Below are 25,458 nucleotides of genomic sequence, written 5' to 3' on the forward strand. Positions count from 1 at the left end.
TCTGATGTTATTGTTGAAAACTCACCTTTGCATTTCTTGCCTTAAGTAGTATCTTTTTTTCTTTTTAGAAATCTCTCTCTTTTTTTCTGACAGCATCTCATTGCCCTGAATTCATGAACCTTCTGGCTCTGTTTATCAAATGCTGGGAATACAGGTGTGAGACACCATGACTAGCTTACACTGGCTTTATTAAAAAGACAGACACAGTGGCATATACCTGAAATCCAGCACTTGGAGGCAGAGGCATTGCTACAAGTTGAAGGGCAGCCTGGTTTACATAACAAGTCATCTAGGAGCTACATAGTGAAAGAGAGCAGATGTGTGTATGGGAGAATCAAAAAAGAAAAAAAATCAGTAGTAGTTCCCACAAGCAACCATGGTTACCATAGTCTAAGAATATTAAATAGGAACATCCTAGAAGTAATTAGGTTTAAAATTGTGCACCATTCTAAGTAGCTTGCTATAACTTTTCATTGTTTCCCTGGGACTGTGAGCTAGCACTATAGCAGTGCTACCTCAGCTTCACTCGCCTTACTTTATGCTCATTGAGTAGTCTTGTGTCATCTCACATCACTGTAAGGTAGAGGAGAGACATTCATTTATTATCTTTTATTACAATCACTGCTGTAGCTGTCGTCTTAGTTACTGTGGGTTTTCACCTCGACTAATAAAGTAAATGTGTATGAACAGGGGGAAATAATGATACATACTAGCTTCAGAGTCAGTTATCCTCTAGGTATCTTTGATCATATTCTTCATGGGTAGGGGCCTGACACTGGGATCAGTCAGTGATACTATTTTTCTTTTAATATTTTTAGTGTTATATTTAAAGTCAGATGATTTTCTCTCCGTAAACAATACTGTTGAAGACAACATAGTTTATGTCTTGTTTATTTAATATGTGTGTAGTGTGTTTGGACACAATCAGGTTTTCACATATTCTGCCTCTAATCAAATGTATTTTCTTACTTATTTCCTAGTTATCTTCTGATCACAGTTGGAGTTGTATATGTCAAGTCATTTCCTCAGTCCAGGAAGGATATTTTGAAAGACTTGGTAGAAATGTGTCGTGGTGTGCAGCATCCACTGAGGGGTTTGTTTCTCCGAAATTATCTTCTTCAGTGTACTAGGAACATCTTACCTGATGAAGGGGAGCCAACAGAGTGAGTAATCTTGGTTTAGTTGTACTGTTGTTTTTTTCCCCATAATAAAATGTCCAAAAATTATAGAAAAGTATACAGAAATAAGAATGTAAATTGTCAGTAATTTTCCCAATTCAAATTCATGTAGCATTTTGTGTCTAGATTTTCATTGAGATATAGAACTAATTCAGTATGCATGGTTTGAGGCAAAATGTATTCATATTCAAATATGTATTTGGAAAAATTCTTTGGATTGGAATTTGCTTTTTAAAATTTAATATTTAGTTTGTTTTGAGACTGGATTTTGCTATGTAGCCTTGAGTGGCTGGTACTCACTGTGTTGGCCAGGCTGGCCTCTCAAGTGGTGGGGTTACAGGCCTCTAACATAGTTTATAACATTTTCCCATTACATTATATTTCCTCATAAGTATGACTTTTAATGGTGTTAATTAGTGAAAAATCATAGTAATGTGTGGAAACCTCTGTTTCTTTTGTGGCCTGTATTCTATTATTAAAATCCATGACACTTTTTTCTCACAGCAATGGCAGATAGTAAGCTAAGTGTAGTGAACTTTTTATGTGATGGGTCCCTAGATTAAAGGACCGATAATTTCCTTTTATTTAAAGTTTATCTATTTTTTAAATTTCTAAGACAAATAAATCAGTAGATTTTAGTATGTGCATCAGTCCCTTTAAAACATCGTGTGTGTGATGATGTATGGGAATGTGTCCATGGTCTGCGTATGGAGGTCAGAGGGTAACTTTATGGAGTTGGTTCTTTCTTTCTACCTTTAATGTGGGCTCTGGGAACCAAATTCAGACCAGCAGGCTTGTGTGACAGATGCCTCTGTCCTCTGAACCACCTCACACCCTCTTCATTCTTTTTTATTTTGAAACAGATTCTCACTGTATAATTCATGCTTGCCTTGAATACGTAATCCTCTGTCTTTGCCTCCCAAAAACCCATATTACAGACTTATGCCATTATGTCAAGGATCATTTATTTTAAATAATAATGACAATTATACAGCAATGTGTGACAGCAAAGTAAAACCATACAGAAAGGATTTAGTGGTACATAGAGAGATGCTGCTATTTTTTCTTTATTATAATTTGACTCTAAATTTTAAATATTAGGCACTCAGTAAAATATTTGAAAATGAAGTTACCTGTCTTGGAAGATGTAGAAAAATAAGATTATGGTATCTTTCTTCACAAAGCTTATATTTCATTTGAATCCAAAATATTCAATAATAAAAATGGCAGTTATTAATATACCCGAAATGTCAAATTTTGGGGTCTCTTGTGTTTTGTTTATTTTTTATGTTTTTAACCAGTTTGTTGAACATTAGTTCTCTCTGCATATGAAAAGATTCAGCTTTAGTTGAATCCTTTCCCTCCCTCCCTCCCTCCCTCCCTCCCTCCCTTTCTTTCTTTCCCCCAACAGTATTTCTTTGTGGCCTTGGTTGTCCTAGAACTCTGTAGACCAGGCTGGCCTCAAACTCTCAGAGATCCATCTGCCTCTGCTTCTGCCTCCCAAGTGCTGGAATTAAAGGTGTGCGCCACCACCTCCTGGCTGTAGTTGAATTCTTAATGGTGGGAGCTGGGAAGCAGTTGTGTTTAGGAGTGCAGTGCCCTGCGTTCTGACCCCTCTTCAGTGTCACAACTCATGTTTGAGTTCTTTCTAAGAAGTGCAGTAGCTAACGAGTGATATAAGCTGCCAGCACCAAGTTAAGCCTTGTTTGTGCTACGTCACAGGTTTGTGTGTCACTGCAGGGGCCATGCCAACCTCTACTCTTCCACTTTTAGCACATGTGCTGCCAGACTGAGCACGTCGTTTTGTATTTTAGTGAGTGAGCTGCTGAAGACCAAGTCCAACAGGCTCAGAATACGTGGCCGTGGAAAGTTGCCCTCTTAAAATGTTTTGCGTGTTCCCCCTAGTATTATTTACTTTTTATGCTAGAATCTGTTCTTGAAATTAACACTAAGCCAATGAAATGAAGTTGAAAGTGGCTTTTTGAAGCATAAGTAGAAAAGAATGGAAGAGTAGTAAATTAATACTGTTACATATAAAGATTTTTTAAATTTTTTCCTTGGCAGTGAAGAAACAACCGGTGATATCAGTGACTCCATGGATTTTGTACTGCTCAACTTTGCAGAAATGAACAAACTCTGGGTGCGGATGCAGCATCAAGGACATAGCCGAGATAGAGAAAAAAGAGAGCGAGAGCGACAAGAACTGAGAATTTTAGTGGGAACAAATTTGGTGCGCCTTAGTCAGCTGGAAGGTGTAAATGTGGAACGTTACAAACAGGTTCTTACTTCTTTTGTTGTCACCTTTTTTACATTGTGCAATATAAACAGAAATCTTACCTTAAATATATATTTAAATGTTAAATTGAAAAAGTATTTTTTAACTGTTTTTCACTTAAAAAGACCTAGTTAAAAGTACTGGCATATTTATGGGCTGGAAACTCAGTGTTGTGAAGGTAGCAGTTTTTCTTAAATCCAACTATAGATTTAGTGCGTTCTCAGTCATATCTACCTCTCTGATAACTTACTTTAAAAGTCAGCAAACTGGTCCTAAAATACACGAGAAAGAGCAGAGAACTTGTAGTACCCGCAGCAGTTTTGAAAGAGTGGGACATTTAGGTCCTACAAAGAGGGTAGGACCTGAATGTGCTTTCACTGAAGCATGGAGGTGGTTTGTGGTATTGACACATACCAGTGGAGAGATGCATGAAAGGAAGGTGACAGAAAGGACAGACACAAGTCATTGAAGAGGAATTAAAGTGGAGATCAGCAAACTTTTTAAACAATTGTGTATAGTCCCGTACCCCTGCCCCCCCCCCCCCGCATGCATGTCTATGTGCCTACCATATGTGTTCCTGTGCCCAAGGAGGCCAAAAGAGGGTGTCATATTCCCTAGGCCTGGAGTTACAGATGGTTGTGAGCCACCATGTGGGTGCTGGGAATTGAACCCAGGTTCTCTAGAAGAGCAGCCAATGGCTTTAACAGTTCCCAGAGAACTTTTCCTATAAAAGACTAGATGGTAAGTATTTTTGAGCTTTGAAAGTTATTAAGTTATTACTAGTAAACTTATGGCAGTAGGCCAAAAGCAGCCAAAACATTAAGATAAGTAGGGCAGGGCTTGGTCCCATTGAAATTTTAGAGATAGCTCAGTGGTATGGCTATTACCACATACTTAAGGGTCTGGGTTTGGACCCATACCCTCCCAAATACAATAAAAATCCCCCTAAATGTAGGGAGGGAGTTAGATTTGCCAATCTGTGGATTAGATAGTTCATTATAGATTTCACATATTTACCTCTTTTTCCCTCTCCCTGTCTCCTGACAATCTTAAATAGTTCAGGCTATCTTCCAGCTCACTATATAGTCAAGGATAGTTTTGAACTTCTGTTCTTCCTAAGTGTACTTGAGTGTTGGGATTACCATCACATCTGGTCTCTATGGTACTGTTATCAAATCCAGGGATTTATGCATGCTACAGATTCACTCTGCCAGCTGAGTTACATATTTAGCCCTGCACTCCAGTTAATTTTTATGAAGGTTAAGCAGCAACTTATTTATTTATTTATTTGTTTGTTCGTTCGTTCATTCATTCGTTCATTCATTCAGGCAGGGTTGGTCTCTCTGTAGCCCTGGCTATCCTGGAGCTTACTATGTAGATCAGGATGACTTCAAACTCACAGAGATCTGCCTCCCGAGTGTTGGGATTAAAGTCATATGCTGCGATGCCTGCCCAAGCAAACTGCCTTAGTAAATGACTCTGGAACAATTGGATATCCACTTTATGTATAAACAAAGGAACTTTTAAGACTTGGGCCATTGCTCACACTGTGTAGAAACTCTAGAAAAGTTGATCAGAGACTTATTTACATACAATCTAAAAGTCCTAGAAGACTTTGGACTTGGATTGCATGAAGACTTGTTAGGACACACACAATAAACACAGACTATTAAAAAACTTACTTTTTTTTTTTATAACCAACTTTTTATATTTAAAAGTAAGCTAATTTTTAAAGTTGAGCATGAAGTGTGGATGAGAGCAATATAAAATATAATTTTCAACTTCAGCATGTTACTAGAAGAGTAGTTTGGGATTTTCAAATTGTTTTTTAGTTTACGGTGTTTTTTTTTTTGGTGTTTTATTTTTTTTTAGTTTGGGATTTTCAAAATGATTTTTTACTTACATGGATTTTTTGGTTTGTTTTTTCTTTGCTATTTTTAGATTGTTTTAACAGGCATTTTGGAGCAAGTTGTGAATTGTAGAGATGCTTTGGCTCAAGAATATCTCATGGAATGTATTATTCAGGTAAGTAAGAACATTTCTTAAAGGATTTTTATTAATTTCTCATTGTGGGAGGAAAAAAAAATCCTAGGCCCACGTAGAGGCCACGTGTAGTGCTAGCTGCTTACAGTGATAGAGCCCTGCATTCAAGGTCAGTTTGACGATGTGCATTCAAGGTCAGCTTGTCTCAGAAAACTAGAAGAAGAACTTTTCCTGAATAAAAAATTTCCTTCAGAAATTTCCTTTTTTAAACTTGATCTTTGTACTAACAATTTGTTTTGTTTCTCAAAAATGTAGGAAAATAACCTTGACTATTCTAGGTCTCATTGGATTTAATTTTAGTTGTATACTGATAGGAGAATATTTGTGGTGTTGATTTTAATTATCTAAAATTTTCCATAAATAATGACTTTATATTCCATTCATAAGATCAGAATATTTTGTGAAGTATTTTTTTTCCTGTTATGATTAGTCATTATCTGATTTTTAGGTTTTTCCGGATGAGTTTCATCTCCAAACTTTGAATCCTTTTCTTAGAGCGTGTGCTGAGTTACACCAAAATGTCAATGTGAAGAACATAATCATTGCTTTAATTGACAGGTAAGACTGTTAGCACTGAAGGTAAAAGAATTTACAACATTTTCATGAATTATTGTTTTTGCTATGCTTTTTATTATTGATTTTAATGTGATTTTGCTACAAATTATTTAGCTTTTAATATCTAGTTAGTGTTTGCTTGGCTTAGGCGTGAAAATTTGAAGGTGTATGAAAATGCTAATTTTTTAAGTTTTTGTTGTAGTCCAGTCTGCCTCAAACTTACTATATTCTTGAGGGTGACCTTGAATTTCTGATTCTGTTGTCTTAATTCAAGTGCTTGACACGAGCCATCACACCTAGTTTCGCTGAGTATCGTTAACCCTTTTAACTGATAGGGAGACATTACTATACAGACCTTTCCTTGAATCTTATGACTCCAAAGTCTATTGAAGAACAAAATTTCTCACAATTATATAAATTATCTTTCAGTGGTATCTTACTTGATTTAGTTTTTAAAGTAGCAACATGTAAATGATTAAGAATGCTTAAGTAATCAGTCTACTATCACAGTTTTAGTAAATCCCCTTTAAATATTTTAGCTATTGGTCTAATTGATTTTATATATATATAAATCTAAGACCAATTTATACACACACACACACATAAATATAAATTGGTGACAGATCAGCAGTTAAGAACACATATTACTCTCATAGATGACCTGAGTTTAGTTCCCAGCACTCACACTGGGTGGCTCAGAATTGCCTGTGACTCCAGCTCTAGGGCACCTGACTCCCTTTTGGATTCCATAGACGCTGGTATTTATAAATACACATTCGCCCACAGATACACCTGTACCCAGATTTTAAAATAAAATCTGTTTTTAAAGTGTGTGTATGTATAACTTGGCTTTTGATAATGTCGGCAATGAATGCTTGCTGGCCCTGCCACATGATAAATTACACATAATTTACTCTGCTTTTGGACATATGAAACCAGAAATAGCACCAAAGATTTATTTCAGCAAATATTTTCATTTTTTGTTGTTTTAAAACTGTCTAATTGCAATATAGGACTTAATATAGCAGAGGTCACCAGATTATCCTGAACAGCATATGTTGCATGCTTGCTGGGGTTACTCTTTTTTGGGGGGAAGGTGTATAAGACAGGGTTTCTCTGTAGCATTGGAGCTTTCCTGGAACTCACTCTGTAGACCAAGCTGGCCTTGAACTCACAGAGACCCGCCTGTCTTTGCCTCTTGAGTGCTGGTATTAAAGACGTGTGCCTCCACTACCACCCGGCACTGGGCCCACTCTTAAAGCTGGTTAAACCATATTTTTCTGCTTAGGAGTAATGTCATTTAGCAATCCTAATCAGTTTCTTTCTGCATAACAAAATGTAGATGCAATTCTAACCTGACAAATAATGTAATAGATAAAATTTTGAATAGCTTATGATGTAGGTAATGAAAATTAACTTTATTATATCTAGTAGTTCCATGTAGGTGCTGGGAACTGAACTTGTATTCTCTAACAAGAATAGTTAAGCTGGGTGGTGGTGCACACCTTTACTCCCAGCACCCAGGAGGCAGAAGCAGGCAGATCTCACTGAGTTTGAGGCCAACCTGGTCTACAAAGCTTGTTCCAGGATTGTTAGACAGAGAAACCCTGTCTTGAAAAACCAAAACCAAACCAAACCCCAAAAACAAAACAAAACAAAAAACCAGAAACCCAAGAATAGTTAACACTGAGCCATCTCTATACCTCCTAAAGATCCTTTATTTAATCTGTGTTGTGGTAGCACATGCTTGTAACCCTAGCACTCAGGAAGCAGAGGCAGGAGCATCCATGAATTGTAGGCCAGGCTGTACTACATAAAGTAGATAAATAAATAAACATAAGACTGCCAATGGAATAAGGCATCATTAACAAAACTTCAGTTAAGAAGGAATTGAAAAAGATGATTCATACATTGTAACTCTTGTTTTTAAAACAATTCTTATAAATGTTATAGAAAATAAAAGCAATAAAGAAAAAATGATCCCACTGCTCTGATCCCTGTATCTTTTAAAATAAATGTTGGGGTTTTTTGTTTGTTTTCTTTTTGTTCTTTTAGATTAGCTTTATTTGCTCATCGTGAAGATGGTCCTGGAATTCCAGCTGAGATTAAACTTTTTGACATATTTTCACAACAGGTGGCTACAGTAATACAGGTTTGTGTAACATTTTATTTAAGTTCTCAATTTTGAAACTTCTCTATTGATATATCCTTTTGTAATCATTTTAAATAAATTGTATAATTTCTAAATATTGCAGTCCAGACAAGACATGCCATCAGAGGATGTTGTATCTTTACAAGTCTCTCTCATTAACCTTGCTATGAAATGTTACCCTGATCGTGTGGATTATGTTGATAAAGTTCTAGAAACAACAGTGGAGATATTCAATAAGCTTAACCTTGAACAGTAAGTCAAAGTTAAACTACATTTAATTTGTTGTGGGGAACGGGCATAAAGTACACACCGTGGATGGAGGTCAGAGAAGAACTTGCTGCAGTTGTTTCTCTCCCGTCTTCCAGGTGGGGTCTACAGGTGGAACTTGGGTTGCTAGGCTTGGGGCAAGTGCCTTTACCTGCTGAGCCAGCTTGTCTACTCCAACATTACAACTCTGAAAAAATTCTTGGCATTATTTTTGTTTTGGATTTGTTTTTCTTTCTTAGTTGTTCTTTGAAATATTAGCATTTGTCTGGTTTGATGTTTGTGCAGAGATTGTCCTGTGTGGTGCTAAACAGGGTAGGAAGTTTTGCTAGCTGCTTATGTGGTTGTGTACTGTAGTGAAGTAGTAGCTCATGGCCCATATGGTCTGTAGGCAGTCTTCAGAGTTCAGTGTCTCCAATTCAGATCCTTCCTATATATGAATGAACTAGTTTTTATCTTGTTTTGTCTTTACTGTTTTATTCTATGTGTATAAATGTTTTGCCTAAGAGAGTGTATATACCATGTGTATATCTGGTACCTGTAGAGGCCAAAAGGAGGGGATTGGATACCCGTGAAACTGAAGTTACAGACAGTTATGAGCTGCCATGTGGATATTGGGAACTGAACCTGGGTCTTCTTTAAGAACAATCAGTGCGCCGGGCAGTGGTGGTGACCCATGCCTTTAATCCCAGCACTTGGGAGGCAGAGGCAGGTGGATCTCTGTGAGTTCGAGGCCAGCCTGGTCTACAAGAGCTAGTTTCAGGACAGGCTCCAAAGCTACAGAGAAACCCTGTCTTGAAAAACAAACAAAACAAAACAAAACAAAAAGAACAATCAGTGTTCTTACTTATTGAGCTATCTTCTCAGCCTCAGGAATGAGCTAGCTTTTAAACTAGTAGGGAAAAGAGCATCAAACAGTATTTTTCCCCACCCCAAAAGAAGAAGGTGAAAAACAAGGGCATGTGTAAATTTAAGCTAAAAAATTAATGATGTAAAAATTTATTTGGAGTGTAACAAATTGATTTAAATATTTCTCTTATTTGAGCTTTGGTTTTGAGATTATTAGAGAAAGAATAATGTTCCTACTGTATACTTCCTCAGTCATACTGACCTAGACCTGTGGTGCCCTACAGGTGTTACCTTTTCCCTAACAGTTGTCTCCTGAGACCCTTGTTAGGGTTTCTTCTTTCCTCTGAGTTAGTTGTAACTTTGAGGTACTGTTTGTCCCACTCATTGCTTCAACATTAGGAAAATTTCTTTTCACTTTACCCCCCTTTATTATATTTTGTCTTTTAGTTATTCCCATATTCTTGTGAACAGAGAAACAGTACAGATCTTTAACAATAAGTATGAGAGAAAATGAAATATATGTTTATTCCCACTACCCCCAGAAAATTAGCTTTAAAGTCAAAGTTAATAAAATAACTGGAAATAAAATAACTAAAGGTCTTATAAATGTTAAAACATGTTCCGGCCTCCAGTGCTCCTCTGTAAGATCCTACCTTAAATTCAAATTGTTCTCCCATAGTCACCACATATACATCTTTCTTCTGGATGGTTTTTGTGTGCATTTCTCTCTCTCTTTGCTCATGAATTTATAATACTTGTTGGTTATCTGAAGAATCACAGTATCACTTAAAACAATTTTCTGAGCCAGGTGGTGGTGGCACATGTCTTTAATTCCAGTACTTGGGAGGCAGAGGCAGGTGATTTCACTGAGTTTGAGACCAGCCTGGTCTACAAAGTGAGTTCCAGGACAGCCAGGATTGTTACACAGAGGGACCCTGTCTCAGGAAAAAAAAAAAAAATGAATTTTTTTTTTTTGAGAAACACCAATTGTAGACAGTTAACCTTAACTGTCCTTATACCTACTCCTGTTCATGAATTGGAAACTATTATCAATAGAACTATAGTAGATAAAGAAATATAAATGTTTAAATTTATCCTCTTTTTGATTTGTTTGGTGTTTTTTGTTTTGTTTTAAGATGGAATCTTACTGTGTAGTCCAGGCTAGCTTAGAACTTCCATTATCCTTCTGAATGCTAGAATTACAGGAGTGGGCCATCAATCCTGCCTGTATTTATCTTGAGAGGAGGTCATTTTGAAATAGGAGAGATTGAATGTATTGCCCATTTTCTCAATTCACTTGGCCTATTTTCTTTTAATGTGTAAATGAAATTTTTGTTTGTTTCTGTTTTTTGAGGCAGGATTTCTCTGTGTAACAGACCTGACTGTCCTGAAACTCACATTGTATTACAGACTGACCTCAAACTCAAATCTGCTTGCCTCTGTCTCTGGAGTGCTGGGATTAAAGGTGTGCACCTCCACCGCCTGACTGAATGAAGACATTTTTTAAAAAATATTTGAAACAAGTGCTATATGTCTGTATACAAAATCAGTATTACTCATGGAAGGGTTGCTCTTTTCTCTTTGTAGTATTGCTACCAGTAGTGCAGTTTCAAAGGAGCTTACCAGACTTTTGAAGATACCTGTTGATACTTACAACAATATCTTAACAGTCTTAAAACTAAAACATTTCCACCCACTCTTTGAGTACTTCGACTATGAGTCCAGAAAGAGCATGAGCTGTTATGTGCTTAGTAATGTTCTGGATTATAACACAGAAATCGTCTCTCAGGACCAGGTAAGAATACAGACTTGATGTTTTAGGGAAATAGGGGATGTCATTGTTAACGTTTTAGATATTGAGCCTTAGAAACTAAATGGGGGAAGCAATGTAATAATAAAAACCATAAGTAGCTTATTTGTTATAGAAGTTAAATGATTGGAGATGTACTTGGAATTATTAAACATCTCTGATTTCTTCAAAAGGAGAACAAACACAGTTGATTAGCATTTAGCATATCTCTTTTTGGAATTTTGTCCATAAGTGTATACATTGATTTTTCTTTTAACTGCCTCTGGAACAACCCCTATACTTTCTCCCAATTTTATGTCCTCACTAAGTTCAACTCTTGCTGTCTCTATGTACATGGGTGGAGGGTTATCTGCTGGAATATGAGCAACCTACCAGTGACCATACCCCAAAGAAAGTTGTAGTAAGGGCAGCAGACTGCGTCCCGCCACCCAGTTTCTGGCTGCCGGCTAGCTTTACCCAAAATAATTACATGGAAACTATTTTTTTTAAACACTGTCTGGCCCATTAGTTCTAGCCTCTTACTGACTAACTCTCACATCTTGATTAACCCATATTTAGTAATCTGTGTAGCACCACGAGGTGGTGGCTTACGGGCAAGGATCTTAACCTGTGTCCATCTTGGAGAGGAGAGCTATGGCATCTGGCTCACTTCCCTTCTTTTCAGCATTTTGTTCTGATTACTCTGCCTACCTAATTTTCTGTCCAATCAAAGGGCCAAGGCAGTTTCTTTATTAACCAATAGACAGATGACCCTCCTCCATCAGAAAGTGACTCTCCCTCCTTCATCAGCCAGCATTTGCAGACAGCTCCTCAACTTGGGAGCCTCCTTCCTATGCAGGATGAATGCTGACCAGCTTGATCCTGTGCAGGCAATCACAGCTGCTGTGAGAAGATGCTGTTTTGAACAGTCTTTCCTTGATCTCTGGTTCTTACAGACTTTCTGTACCTTCTTCAATGTTTTCTGAGCCTTGTAACGGAGGAGTTGTGATATAGATGTCCTGTTTAGTGTTTAACACTACATAGTCATTTAGCTTCTTCCCTATATTAACTGTTAACCATAGCAAAAAAGAAATGTATTTAATGAGGGACTAAATGCTATAATAATTGATGTAAGCATAAGCATTTAGAAGGCAGTTTGATATACATCCACTTAGCAAAATAATAATAGGTCTTCCTAGGGCCTCTTCTTAATCTTTTGGTTCTTTGCCAGGTTTACAGTATCAGGCATGGATTCTACTCTGGAATAAACCTTAAGTCCAAGTAGAAAGCTCTTGGTTATTTGGTAACATTGCTAATCTTGTCAAACTAGTTGTTACTGTAGCTTAAAGGGGTTACAGCTGGGCAATACTGTTTATACCAACTTCTTGCAAAAAATGAATTTTTTTGTTGGTACTATTTCATAGTATGCAGTTAGAAACTGTTACATTCTTTGTTGATGGCTTCACACTAACATTTTCTATTTCCCTTGCTGCAGGTAGATGCCATAATGAATTTGGTGTCCACGTTGATTCAGGATCAGCCAGATCAACCTGTGGAAGACCCTGATCCGGAAGATTTTGCTGATGAGCAGAGTCTTGTTGGCCGATTCATTCATCTTCTCCGGTCTGATGATCCTGATCAGCAGTACTTGGTATGAGTTGTCTCTTATTATAACCTTTCATCACCCAGAGTGAGCCAAGAAGTCTTTAAAATGCTTTAGTACTCCTTTTCAGTCTTAGTTCAAAGTGTTAAACTTGTTACTGAATTAAAGTTTGTGGCCTCCATGGAGTTAAAAAAAATTACTTATTTAGCTTTAGTTACATCTCAGTGTAGCCAAGTTGACCTCCAAATCATAATCTTTCTGCCTTAGCGTCCTGAGTGTAGGGATTTTAGTTACGTACCACCATGCCTAAGTGGGATTTTATTTTTATATAAATGAGTAAACTAAACTAAGCTTGTGAGGAACAAGCCAGGTATTCTGGCTTCTTTTGAAAATCTGAGAATTGCAGAAAAGTTTTCTGTTTTTTTTTTTTCTGGATATTCTGTAATTATTCTGTGTTCTGTTTCTTTTTCAACAGTGTGTTGCTTTTAGAATGTTTAGTTGCTTATCATAATAAACTTCATGAAACTCATAAAATCTGATATGAAGATTTATTTGACAGATGAAAAAGTATGAATCGCTTTAAAATTTAGTATGCTTTTTCCTTAATATTATTTCTTAATAATCAGATGAAGCTTTTTCTTTTGTCATAGTCCTCAGTTAATCTTCATGAAAAGAAGATTTAAATGTGGCCTAAGTGGGTATGCTGTCATCTGTAGTGAATGATTGTGAAGTGAGGGTGATTTCTGTTAGTAGTCTTTGATTTAAGCCAAGGGAGAGCTGTTCTAAGCACGGTGTTACACTCTGAGCACTGTGTGATCAGTACAGTGTGTGAATACTGAAGTATTTTAAGTGGTTCCCCTTCCCGTGTGTGTGTGTGTGTGTGTGTGTGTGTGTGTGTGTGTGTGTGTGTGTGTGAGAGAGAGAGAGAGAGAGAGAGAGAGAGAGAGAGAGATTGCTTTCATTTTCTGTTGCTACCACATGTGATAGGATTTATAGCTGATTGTTTTATGCTTGTGTGCTTCCATATTAAAGAAAGACCCAAATATATTGTGTTTTACATATTTAGATGTTTATCTCATGGATTCTTTGGTTGTCTTCTTGAGTATGTGTATTTATGTGTTTATGTTTGAGAATGTAGGTGCACCTGGGGTCAGAGGTCAGCATCAGGTGTCTTCCTCAGGTGCTGTCCACTTTATTTTCTAGGCAGGATTCGTCATTAGAGCTCACCTGTTTGGATATGTTGACTGGCTAGTGAACTCCATGGAGCTACCTGCTTCTGACTTCCCAGTGCTGGGATTGCAGTTTCATGGACACACCTGGCCTTTTATTATATGTTAGAGATCTGAACTCAGGTCCTCAAGCTTACACAGGAAGTCTTTTACTGACTGAACCATCTACCCAGTCCTGTGGTTTCCTATTTTTTTCTGAGTCATTTATAAATCTGTTTCACAAGGCTCTGTTTTTAAAGTATATTGGTATTGTACTTAATAAAAATGGGCTCAGAGAGGTTGACCTATCTGTAAAGATAAATAAGAATTAAGTTTATCGTGATAACTAAAAAGTCAGAAATTAGTAAAGCAGGCTTTATTTAATGCCAGAAAGGTGGTTTCTCTAATTTAGACCATTTAATGGGGCATAGGGCCTAGTGACTCAATGATCAGAGTTCAAGAGAATGCAGATTACATGCCTTAAGCTGGGAATTTTGAAGCTAAGGATAGGGAAGACAGAATGGGCAAGTTAGGTGTTTTCCTTAGATAACCTGTTGTTTGAGGCTGTAGGTTTCTGCAACTACAGGGTGTCAAGGCAGCTTCTGCAGTCTCCAGATAGCCGACTTCCTGGAGCTATGAGCCAGTTTAGGGTCTTGGCTTTTGGGAGTGATTCTACTACTGGTAATGCACATACAAACACACAGACACATCCCTACACACCCCACAGCTGTTTTATTTCTATAGTGGCCAGTATTTTCTGGGCACATACCTTGTGCAAGGTATTGATGATACAATTGAAACTATGTCATTTAATCTTTCAACAGTTACAGGACTATACCACCTCATTTTTCAAGTGAAAATTGGGCTAAGAGGAGGGAAATTGTTGTGTGACACCCCCCCCCCCCCAGAGACACAACACAGACATCTGTTCAGTCCTATAGGGAACAGATGGGAGACCCAAATAATGATTCGACCAATGTCCAATTTGGCCCTCCAGTTAGTTTATTGGGATTACTTACAGGCATATGGGCAGTGGGAAGGTGGGGTTACTCACAGCAACAGGGCTGTTTCAACGGCAGTGGCATAACTGAAAGTCCTGCTCCAGTGCTGATGACAGCTCATCAAAGCTACAGTCTTTTTTTTTTTAATTAATTAATTTATTAAACATTACTCCCTCCCACCCCCCCCCCCCATCAAGTTCTGTAGCCAGAGGCGGCTTGCAGGTTGGCGAAGCTCCTCCAGCACGATTTGCTGCTTCCACAACCTTGGGGAGGGGCCTTTGTTAGTCTTACAATTCCAGCTATCTGGGACTTGTGATTGTTTCCTTCCCTCCAGAATGGAGTGTTTCAACAGACTGTTGCGCAGCAGCAGTACAGAGTAGAGTACTAGAATCTACTTTCCATGTAAGTCGCTTTGCTCCATTAGCCTGCATTCTTTATTAACAAAGGTTAGGTTGTACATGTGTATGAGAATAACATAACATTTGCTCTTGGCTAGTTATACAGCTTGTGTGAGCTTCCAGCTTACACGTACATCAAATGGGTTGGTGTTTTTAGGGTGGTTAATGTAGAAGAGTGTACCTCTAAAAAGACTGGTATGTCACAAAATGGTGACAGTAAGGATTAGAGAGCTCCTATGTAATTTTTGTAAACAATTGATCCTAGTGTGGAAAAAATACTTTTAATTTTTTTTTCTTTGTCAGATTTTGAATACAGCAAGAAAACATTTTGGAGCTGGTGGAAATCAACGGATTCGCTTCACACTGCCACCTTTGGTATTTGCAGCTTACCAGCTGGCTTTTCGATACAAAGAGAATTCTCAAGTGGTGGGTTTACTTTGAAATATGTCACTACATTTTTTCCCATATTCCTTACTGTCTCTTCTAAGTTGTAGAAAGGCTCAAGCACACACACAAATGAGTGATAATGGTATCAGGCCCCATTTCAGGAACTCCTGATTCCTTCATTACTCACTCTGGTGAACCAGACACTGGCTGAGGAATCACATAACAGCGCTGGGAATTATGTGACTCAATCAGTTCAAACTGATGCTAAAACTTCTTAGGTTCTAAATCAGGTTCACTTTGCCTAGTGATAGATCCAGTGTTACATAATCACTTCTCAAAACACTTGCAATCAATAATGTTACAAGTTTTATGCAATTTTCCCTGATTTTTTTTTTTCTTCCTAAAACAGAATTAGGGCTTGTCTTCAGTGGTATAGTTTTAAAGAAAATACCTCAGTCTCATATACATGAAGGTTGAACATCCAAGTTTATGTTAAGGAATAAAACTCAGTAAACTTAATTTTCTAATACTTTCTAAAACATTTTTTTCCCCTTAATATTATTATCAGCTTGCATACCAGTAGGGTTTTTGTTACGATAGCTTCTATTCTATTTTCCAGCACTTATGACTAGGTGTGTGTTACTATAACAATAAAAGTGGCCATATTAAGAAGCTGTAATGATCAAAATGGCACAGTACTAATAGAAATCCATCCAAACAGACCAAAAGAACTGAAGAGTGATCCAGAAAGCCAATCATGTGTGATCAGCTTATTTTTGTTTTTGACTTTTTCAAGACAGGGTTTCTCTCTGTAGCACAGACTGGCCTCAAACTCAAAGATCTGTCTGCCTCTGTGGGATTAAGAGCGTGAGCCACCATGGCCTTCTCTTAATCATTGTTGTTATTATGGCAGAAAGACAAGGGGGAAAGCACAGGCTTTAATAATGGGGATGGGAAAACTGGATGTCTACTTTTTAATGGAACGAAATTAGATCTTTGTCTCCCCTGCCCCCAAACTCAAAATGGCTTAAGAAATGGTCTTGTCGCTGGGTGGTGGTGGCACAGGCCTTTAATCCCAGCACTTGGGAGACAGAGGCAGGTGGATCTCTGTGAGTTCGAGGCCAGCCTGGTCTACAGGAGCTAGTTTCAGGACAGGCACCAAAAAGCTACGGAGAAACCCTGTCTCGAAAATCAAAAAAATTAAAAAAAAAAAAAAAGAAATGGTCTTGTCATTGATTTTTTTTTTTAAAAGGGGAGAGTACTAAAAAGCATGGGCAACAAAAGTAAAATTGGACAAATGGGTTTTATAAAACTAAAACATTTTATAAACCATACATTTGAAAAGGAGGGCTAGTTCTAAAATAAGGAACGCCGAACTGGAGAAATGGCTCAGTGGTTAAGAGTGCTTGTCACTCTTGCAGAAGACCTGGGTTTGATCCTTAGAACCCACATGGTAGCTCACTACTATCTTTAACTCCAGTTATGAGTTTTCTAGTTCCTCTTCTGACCTCTATGGGCACCAAGCATGCACATAGTGTACTTAACATACATGAAATCAGAGCACTCATTCATACACATAAAATAAAAATAAATCTTAACAGCATATAAAACAAAATAAGGAACTCAGTTTAGCAGTAAGAAAATAAATAATTTGATCTAAAAATGGGTGAAGGATGCCAGCCAGGGCTGTAGAATGGAACCCTGTTTCTAAAACAACAAATAAACAACAATGGACCTGAGTACAAATTTTTCCAAGGAGTAGTTACAGATGGCAGATGGGTCTCTGAATAGATGCTGAATATTATTAGTTTGAGGGAATTGCAGATAGAAAGTACAGCGATGTATGGCTCATCTTTAGTGGACTACTATCAAAGAGACAGGAGAATGGCTGGGAATGTAGCCCCATTGTTAGGTCACCTGCTCTGCCTGTACAAGACTTTAGGATTAGTCTTCGGCATCACAAACAAACAAATAAATGGAACATGTCATGGTGAAAAGGGAGCACTGTCTGTGAGAGTGTAAGTTAGTACAGCCACTGTAGAAAGCAGTGTGGAGACTCCCCAAACATTAACAGTAGGGCTGAAGTGTAGCTCTTTAACATGAACCAGGCCTGCAGTTTGCTTCCCAGCAGCTCTTCCCTTCAAATAGAACTGTCACACAATTCCAAAGTACCAGAATGGCCAAACACATCAGTGATGAATAATGTGAATGTACATACATATGAGTGCATAGATATACTGGAACATTATTCATCCCTGAAATGAAAGAAACCCGGCCTTTAGTGACAGCATAGGTGGCCCTGGAAGACAGTATACTGAGTGTAATAAACTAGTTACCTCACATGTCTAATCGAAAACTGCCAGTCATAGACCAGTGGCTGCAAATTCTACAATGTTACCAGATGAAGAATTTGGGGACCAACAAAAAAGAAAAAGGGAAAACAAGGATTTGAGACCCCTTTCCTGAAATAGCAACTAGCATTTATATTGCAACAAGAACTGTGTACTTGAATTCCTGCATTTAATCTTTTTTTAACAAGTCTTACTGTCATCTTTTAGAAGTAAAGAGAAATTAATGATTTTACAGAAGTTTGAATGGTGTAACGCTGGTATTTACAACTTTCTAGAAATTAGATTAGTGGAGGGAAAAGAAAACAATTTTCAGCAATGGCAATGTTATGTTGAGAGTGTAATCTAATATGGTAGAAATGTGAGCCACTGTATTTTTAGTAAACTGCCAGTGTAACTATAGTGTTAAAAATACAGTAATTCTTCTAAGATTGTACACTCAGGAAATAATCAGGGAGTTTTTTAAAACTCAGTTCCATTTGCCATGGTATACATGTGGAGAGTGAAGGACGGGTTTATGGAGTTGGTTCTCTCCCTCCACCTTTCAGGGGTTCCAGAGTTGAGCTCAGGTTGTCTGGCTTCTGTGGCAAGTGTTTGTACCTTTCTTCATAGCACTGGACACATAGTTAGGGTCTTAACCCTTTGTGTATACTGACCGCTCAGTACATAGAAATTAAAGGGGAACAATATAGCCACTTAGACTATGAGTGAGGTGATGGAATAGTTTCTTGTTAAAATAATATTAAATAACTTAGTATTATGAGGAAACTTGTTTTGACAGGAAGTTGCATACAAACCATTGTAGTATGAACCCAGTTTTAACTATTTTTCAGTGATATGCTTTTAAAACAAACTGCAAAACTACACAGTTCTCTCTCTTATATTTACATAGGAAAAATGGACAGGGAAACATTAACAACTGTGTTACCAGGAATGATTCTATTTTCCAAATTCTTGTGTGTATTCTCCTCAACTTAAGGATGTGTTTCTTTTCTGATCAAAAAAACAAATACTAGATCTCCATAAATTTCAGAGGCAGCAGCCTTAGATGTGTTTAGTTTTTAAGGAGACGTCATGTTTGGTTTACTTGTGTGTTTCATAAATGAGAGAGAAGAAAAAGGACTTAAAAACTGAACTTCAGTGCTTTTGCTTAGAGGCTACTTTAGAATTTTTCAATAAAATGAACAAATTGATCTTGAACTCAGTATCATGGTTTTGCTATTTTAGGATGACAAGTGGGAAAAGAAATGCCAGAAGATTTTTTCATTTGCTCACCAGACTATTAGTGCTTTGATCAAAGCTGAGCTGGCTGAATTACCGCTGAGACTCTTTCTTCAAGGAGCACTAGCTGCTGGAGAAATTGGCTTTGAAAATCATGAAACAGTAGCATATGAATTTATGTCCCAGGTGAGCTCTGCTTTCCTTCATGAGTTGTCTGATCCAGTTTGTTGGGTTCAGTCACTGCTCCATTATTTTTGAGGTAATGCACTTGATGTTCCTGGTTTATTTTATTTTATGTTTTTTTTTTTTTTTTTTTTTTTGGACAGGGTCTCACTCTTTAGACCAGCCTGATCTGGAGCTCAGAGGCACCCACCTGCCTCTGCCTCCTGAATGCTGGGGTTAAAGGCATGCTCCACTATGCCTGGCACTCTTACCTTTTAATGTGTAATTAACACTTCTGACCATGTGGAAACTTTGTCGTATGGTAGTCACATTGTGTAGAGCAGCAAAGCGTTGAGTTGCTGGGGACAGAAGAAACCCAAGATTGACTGACAGGTAGTGGCAAAAGTGTTTAATGAATAACAGTTTCTATGGTTAGTTCAGTTGGCAGCCTTCTGCACTGGCTTAGCTTATGCCTCTTCACTGGAAGGTACAGAATGCACCGGTGTGAACGTCCTAGACCATCTCAGAGTGGGTTTGTTCTGAAGAACTTTGGAAAATGCTCCTGTTGATGGGTGGTTCCTGAACATTCTTTGTTCTATGCTCTGCCAGGCATTTTCTCTATATGAAGATGAGATCAGTGATTCTAAAGCACAGCTGGCTGCTATCACCTTGATCATTGGTACTTTTGAGAGGATGAAGTGCTTCAGTGAGGAGAATCACGAGCCCTTGAGAACTCAGTGTGCTCTTGCTGCATCAAAACTTCTGAAGAAACCAGATCAAGGCCGAGCTGTGAGCACATGTGCACATCTCTTTTGGTCTGGTCGAAACACAGACAAAAATGGGGAGGAGGTAAGGTTCCTCTTGTCTGTTACAGGAGATAGAATTGGTAATGGGGATTGGCCACTTGGTTTTGTGCTTTGGAAATGAAACATTGGGTGCTTGGAATTCTGACAAAGACAATTGCTTTGCTTTATTAGAGGAAATGAATGGGTAGTGAAAAAGTCTCCTATAATGATGTGGTTACAGCAGCTTGTTTACCACTGGTTATTATTTCCTTTGGCTTTGTTTGTTTTGAGATGGGGATATTGGTATGGAGCTTTGTTCTGGAATTCACTTTGTAGACAGGCTAGCCTTGAACTCACAGAGACCCATCTACCTGCCTCTGCCTCCCTATTGCTGGGGTTAAAGTTAGGTGTATGCCATCATACCTGCCACCAGTTTTGTTTTTAAATACAGTTGTCTGGTTTGTTTTAGGGTTTCATTTTGTTGTGTCCAATTATAGCATAAAACCTTACAGCATTGTGTATCTTTGATGGTGGTAAAATAGGACAGTTCTCATTTATTAATCCATTCCATATTTTATGCCCTGTATTTTAGCTTCATGGAGGCAAAAGGGTCATGGAGTGCCTAAAGAAGGCTCTAAAAATAGCAAATCAGTGCATGGACCCCTCGCTACAAGTTCAGCTCTTTATAGAGATTCTGAATCGGTACATCTATTTCTATGAGAAAGAAAATGATGCGGTAAGTGAAATAGCTCTCTCTTTCTATAGATTTGATACTTTGTTTCATTTGTGAAAATTTGACTTTGCTTAGTCTATTTGCGACCTTCTTCCATTCTCCAGAATCTGCACAGACTGTGCAAGTAAAAAAATACCAAGTACACATGACCAATGTGTGGACTTCATTTGTTATTGTGCAGCAGTTCAGAGTCATTCCTGAAGGCATCATCTATTCGTAGCATTATCGTATTCATTAAGATTTTTAGGTCAAGTGCAATTTTGTCTTTTTTTTTTTTGCTGGCTTATGTTATTTTGTATTTTGAGTTTTTAAAATTCTTTTTCTGTCCTTAATGAATAGCTAATAGTTGTTCCTTAAACTTGGAATTTTATACTCATACCTTTTTCATAATTACTCAGGTATTTGATGAAAATAATACAAGTTCCTCACAACTGTGCTACTAAATTGTCTTTTTGTGATACATGCCTGCTACAAAATTATTCTTTTTGTAGGTAACAATTCAGGTCTTGAATCAACTTATTCAGAAGATTCGAGAAGATCTCCCAAATCTTGAGTCCAGTGAGGAAACAGAGCAAATTAACAAGCATTTTCATAACACATTGGAACATTTGCGCTCAAGGCGGGAATCACCAGAGTCTGAGGGGCCAATCTATGAAGGTCTCATCCTTTAAAAGAAGACAGCTCAGCAATTCCTTTCTACCCACCAGAAAGGGCTTTACTAGGTCTCCCTTCCATAGATTGTGCCTTTCAGAAATGCTGAGGTAGGTTTCCCATTCCTTACCTGTGATGTGTTTACCCAGCACCTCCAGACACCTTCAGGACCTTAACTCACTTCATAATTGTTTAACTGTCTGATCACCCCAACTAGCATGACTGATCTGCTCTTTAAACCTCTTGTGATCTGTGAAAATTGAAAGCAAAACCCACTTAACCTGGCTACTAATGGAGCTCTCTTTCCTTATTTTATTTTGTTGCATTGTTGATTGTGTATTTTCTTTATTAATGGGAGTACTAACCCAAACATACTTGTTTATTTGTTCTCTGGTCCTAGCCGAGATTACTTTAAAGGACAGGAGTACTGTGTGTGAAATTCAGCTTGGGCTTTCCCTGAATGCAAGATAAAGCCTATGTGTAATATATTCCCTCAACTAGAATATATTAATGCATGTTGAAGAATTTTAAAGCACCATGGTCAAAAGCAGAAGCTATATTTTGCATATTTGGACTCAGCTATCCATTAAGAACTATGTGATCATCCTGATACATTGAAGTAATTTGATTCTATGAAATAGAAATTTTGTGACTTAATGTAATTTATGTATAACCTCCACTATTGTAAATTTATGTGAAATGCATCATAATTACAACTTTTTCATCAGTGAAATAATAAAGTTGCTGTTAACAATTTTGGATCTTTCTTGGTTTTTGTACAAATGATAAAGGGAACTCTAGTAGATTACCTGTGGGGTGCCATGTAGTCTCATATACTTATGGAATTCTCTTATTTAACTCTCGTTTTTAAGCAGTTAGTGAAAACAAGGTACCATCTGTTACTTCTCAGACATTTACAGCTAATTACCTTCTTCTAGCACACCTTTTTTAGGGTGCAATGAGTTACCATAATAGTCCTAAAGGCTCTTTTCTTGTGTAGTTAACCATTGTGTAAAAGACACTCCGGAAACTGCCCAAAGACACCCATGTCATCATTGTCCAATGTAAGGGATGAATATGTGTTGCTTACATAGGGACTCCCACGTCACAGACTGCAGTGCCTCATCTCCACTAGTTGGCACACCTTGCCTGGCAGGGTGGTATTGTAGCATGCAGGGTCCCTTGCTGTGTCTTTTTTTTTTTTTTTTTTAACACCCTCTGCCCTGCCTCAGGGTCAAGCACTTTCTAGCATTATAGAAGCTAGCCATTAGGGAGGAAGTTTCCAGGCCAGTTCAGCTTGATTTCTCTGTCTTGGAAACAATGTGCGTTCTTCAGTAAGGTCTTATCATCCTTATCATCCCGCTGTGGTGGGCAAGAGCAATGACAATAGCCTGTGCTGGTGCTGTTTTGAGTGCCTTGGGCCACCCTGACAAATAACTTGTACAGAAGCATCTCATTTTCATTTAATAATCATGTCTTGGAACAGCGTTGTCCACACATACTGCTTCAAATTCCTACTCCCATTCTTACTTAAGCCATTAGCCACCATTATACCTCCCTCTACTTTAATCACATGAACATGTATTCTAGCCCCTAGTTAAAGCTTAACTCTGCCCTTTCGTGGATCCTTTCTGTCTTCCTGACCTGTGCAGACATTTGAAGTTAAACACACAAATCTAAAAATTTGCTTGACCCCACAGATGAGAGAGGACTTGAGGGCATTTGTTCCTGGGAGCTTGGGTTATCTCAGTATAATTTTTTTTGCATTTATTTAAGTTTCATTTTACTTTCTGACTCAATAAAAGTAAATATGAAGCACATTTTTATTATCCACTCATTCGAGTAGTTATATTGAGGCTGATTGCATTTCCTGGCTATTGTGAATAGAGCACCATGTCCATAGATGTTCAGATGTCTCTGGGACAATGGTTCTCAGACTTCCTAATGCTGCAAACCTTTAATACAGTTCCTCATGTTGTGGTAATTCTCCAACCATAAAATTATTTTTGTTATTACATCATAACTAACTTTGCTACTCCATAAATGTAATTTTACATTATGTGAGTCATAATGTAAATATTTTGTATGCAGTCTTAGGGGACCCCTGTCAAAGGGTTCTTTGACCCCTAAAAGTGTGATGACCCATTGGTGAAAGCCACTGCTCTAGTAGGATATAAAGTCCTTTAGATACATGTCCAGGAGTGGTACAGCTGGATCATGTGACACATCTATTTCTAGTTTTTTTTTTTTTTTTTTTTTTTGGAACTTCTATGCTGATTTCTATAGTGGCTGCACCAATTTATACCCCTACCAGCTGTGGATTTGCATTTGATTTCTTGATGCCTGTTCTGACTGGGGCGAGGTGGAATTTCGAAATATTTATTTATTTATTTTTGGTTTGGTTTTGCTGTTTTTTTGTTTGTTTGTTTATTTTGAGACAGGGTTTCTCTGTGTAGACTTGCTCTCCTGGACCTTGCTCTGTAGACAGGCTGGCCTTGAACTCATAGAGATCCTCCTGCCTCCCAAGTGCTGGGATTAAAGTCACGTACCACCACCACCAGGCTCAAAATAGTTTTCATCAGCATTTCCCTGATGGCTAATGATGATGCTTACTGGCCATTTGTACTTCTTTTGAGAAATTTCTTTTCAGTTCCATAGGCCTTAAAAATTATTCATTTTTGTGTATAGGTGTGTATTGTGTATGTGCCTTTCCTACATGTATGTCTAAGTAGCAGGTGTGTGCTTAGTGCCTTCAAAAGTCAGAAGAGGGTGTTAGATCCCCTAAAACCTGTTATAGGTGGTTGTGAGACATTGTGTGGGTGCTGGGAGTTGAACCTGTGTCCTCTATAAGAACAACAAGTGCATTTAACTAACTCATATCTCCAACCCTAGCCATAGTCCCTATCTGTCTGTCTGTTTACCTACCTACCTATCATTCAATACATTCATTCATTCATTGATCTATCTGTGTGAGTTGTTCTTTGATGTTTATTTTCTTGAATTTTTTTGTGTATTCTGGCTACTAATTCTCTTATCAGATGTATAGCTGGGAAATATTTTCTTCCATGCTCTAGGCTACTTCACTTGCTTGATAGTTTCTTTTGCTGTGTAGAAGCCTCTTAATTTCTGAAGGTTCTATTTGTAAATTCTTGGCTCTATCTATCATCTATCTATCTATCTATCTATCTATCTATCTATCTATCATCTATCTATCTCATGTGCAATTGGATTCTTATTCAGAAAGTCCTTACCTACAGCTATATCTTAAAAAAATACTGTGTGTGTGTATACCATGATGAGTGTGTGTGTGTTTATACCATGATGTATGTCTAGAGGCTAGAGGATAACTTACAGAAGTCAGATCTTTATGGGAGTCAGCTCTCCTACCCTTTCACCTTGTGGGTCCTGGGGGGAACCAACTCATGTCATCAGTTACCTGCTGAACTTACCCTCGGAGCCATCTTGCTGACCTCTATGGATGTGTCTTGAATACTCCCTGCTTTCTCCTCTTGCAGTTCTATACTTTCAGGTCTTGTGCTGAGGTCCTGGGTCCATTTGAAGCTGAGTTTTGTATCTGGTGAGAGGTAAGGATCTAGTTTTGTATCTGGTGAGCAGTAAGGATCTAGTTTTGTATCAATAGTTTTCCTAGCACCTTTGGTTTACGATGCTATCCTCCAGTGTGTAGTCAACATCTTCGTAATAAACCAGGTGGATGCAGCTGTATTTCCTTGTCTATTGCTTTTTTTTTTTAAATATAATTTTTTTATTGAAAAAAAAGATTTCCGCCTCCTCCCCGCCTCCCATTTCCCTCCCCGTCTCCCTTTTCCCCCCTCCTCTCTCTCCTCTCCCCCTCCCC

The 25,458-nt window shown here is 37.9% G+C and overlaps 1 protein-coding gene across 2 annotated transcripts in view; it reads left to right on the forward strand.

Annotated features, from left to right (window-relative positions):
• Vps35 (VPS35 retromer complex component) overlaps window positions 1-22,358 on the forward strand; it is a 31,033-nt gene extending 8,675 nt beyond the window's left edge. For both annotated transcript variants that reach the window (XM_050120668.1, XM_050120669.1), the window contains exons 5-17: window positions 981-1,163; window positions 3,243-3,456; window positions 5,395-5,478; window positions 5,945-6,054; window positions 8,107-8,203; window positions 8,307-8,455; window positions 10,904-11,111; window positions 12,601-12,756; window positions 15,619-15,741; window positions 19,278-19,457; window positions 20,043-20,282; window positions 20,811-20,954; window positions 21,443-22,358. In XM_050120668.1, the coding sequence (XP_049976625.1) occupies window positions 981-1,163; window positions 3,243-3,456; window positions 5,395-5,478; window positions 5,945-6,054; window positions 8,107-8,203; window positions 8,307-8,455; window positions 10,904-11,111; window positions 12,601-12,756; window positions 15,619-15,741; window positions 19,278-19,457; window positions 20,043-20,282; window positions 20,811-20,954; window positions 21,443-21,622 (2,068 nt within the window). In that variant the 3' untranslated portion in view covers window positions 21,623-22,358. The remainder of the gene's footprint in view (window positions 1-980; window positions 1,164-3,242; window positions 3,457-5,394; window positions 5,479-5,944; window positions 6,055-8,106; window positions 8,204-8,306; window positions 8,456-10,903; window positions 11,112-12,600; window positions 12,757-15,618; window positions 15,742-19,277; window positions 19,458-20,042; window positions 20,283-20,810; window positions 20,955-21,442) is intronic.
• Window positions 22,359-25,458: the final 3,100 nt, after the last annotated feature.

This window comes from Alexandromys fortis, unplaced genomic scaffold, assembly GCF_014885135.2.
Source record: "Alexandromys fortis isolate MF-2015 unplaced genomic scaffold, M_Fortis_MF-2015_v1.1 scaffold_186, whole genome shotgun sequence".
Lineage (NCBI taxonomy): Eukaryota > Metazoa > Chordata > Mammalia > Rodentia > Cricetidae > Alexandromys > Alexandromys fortis.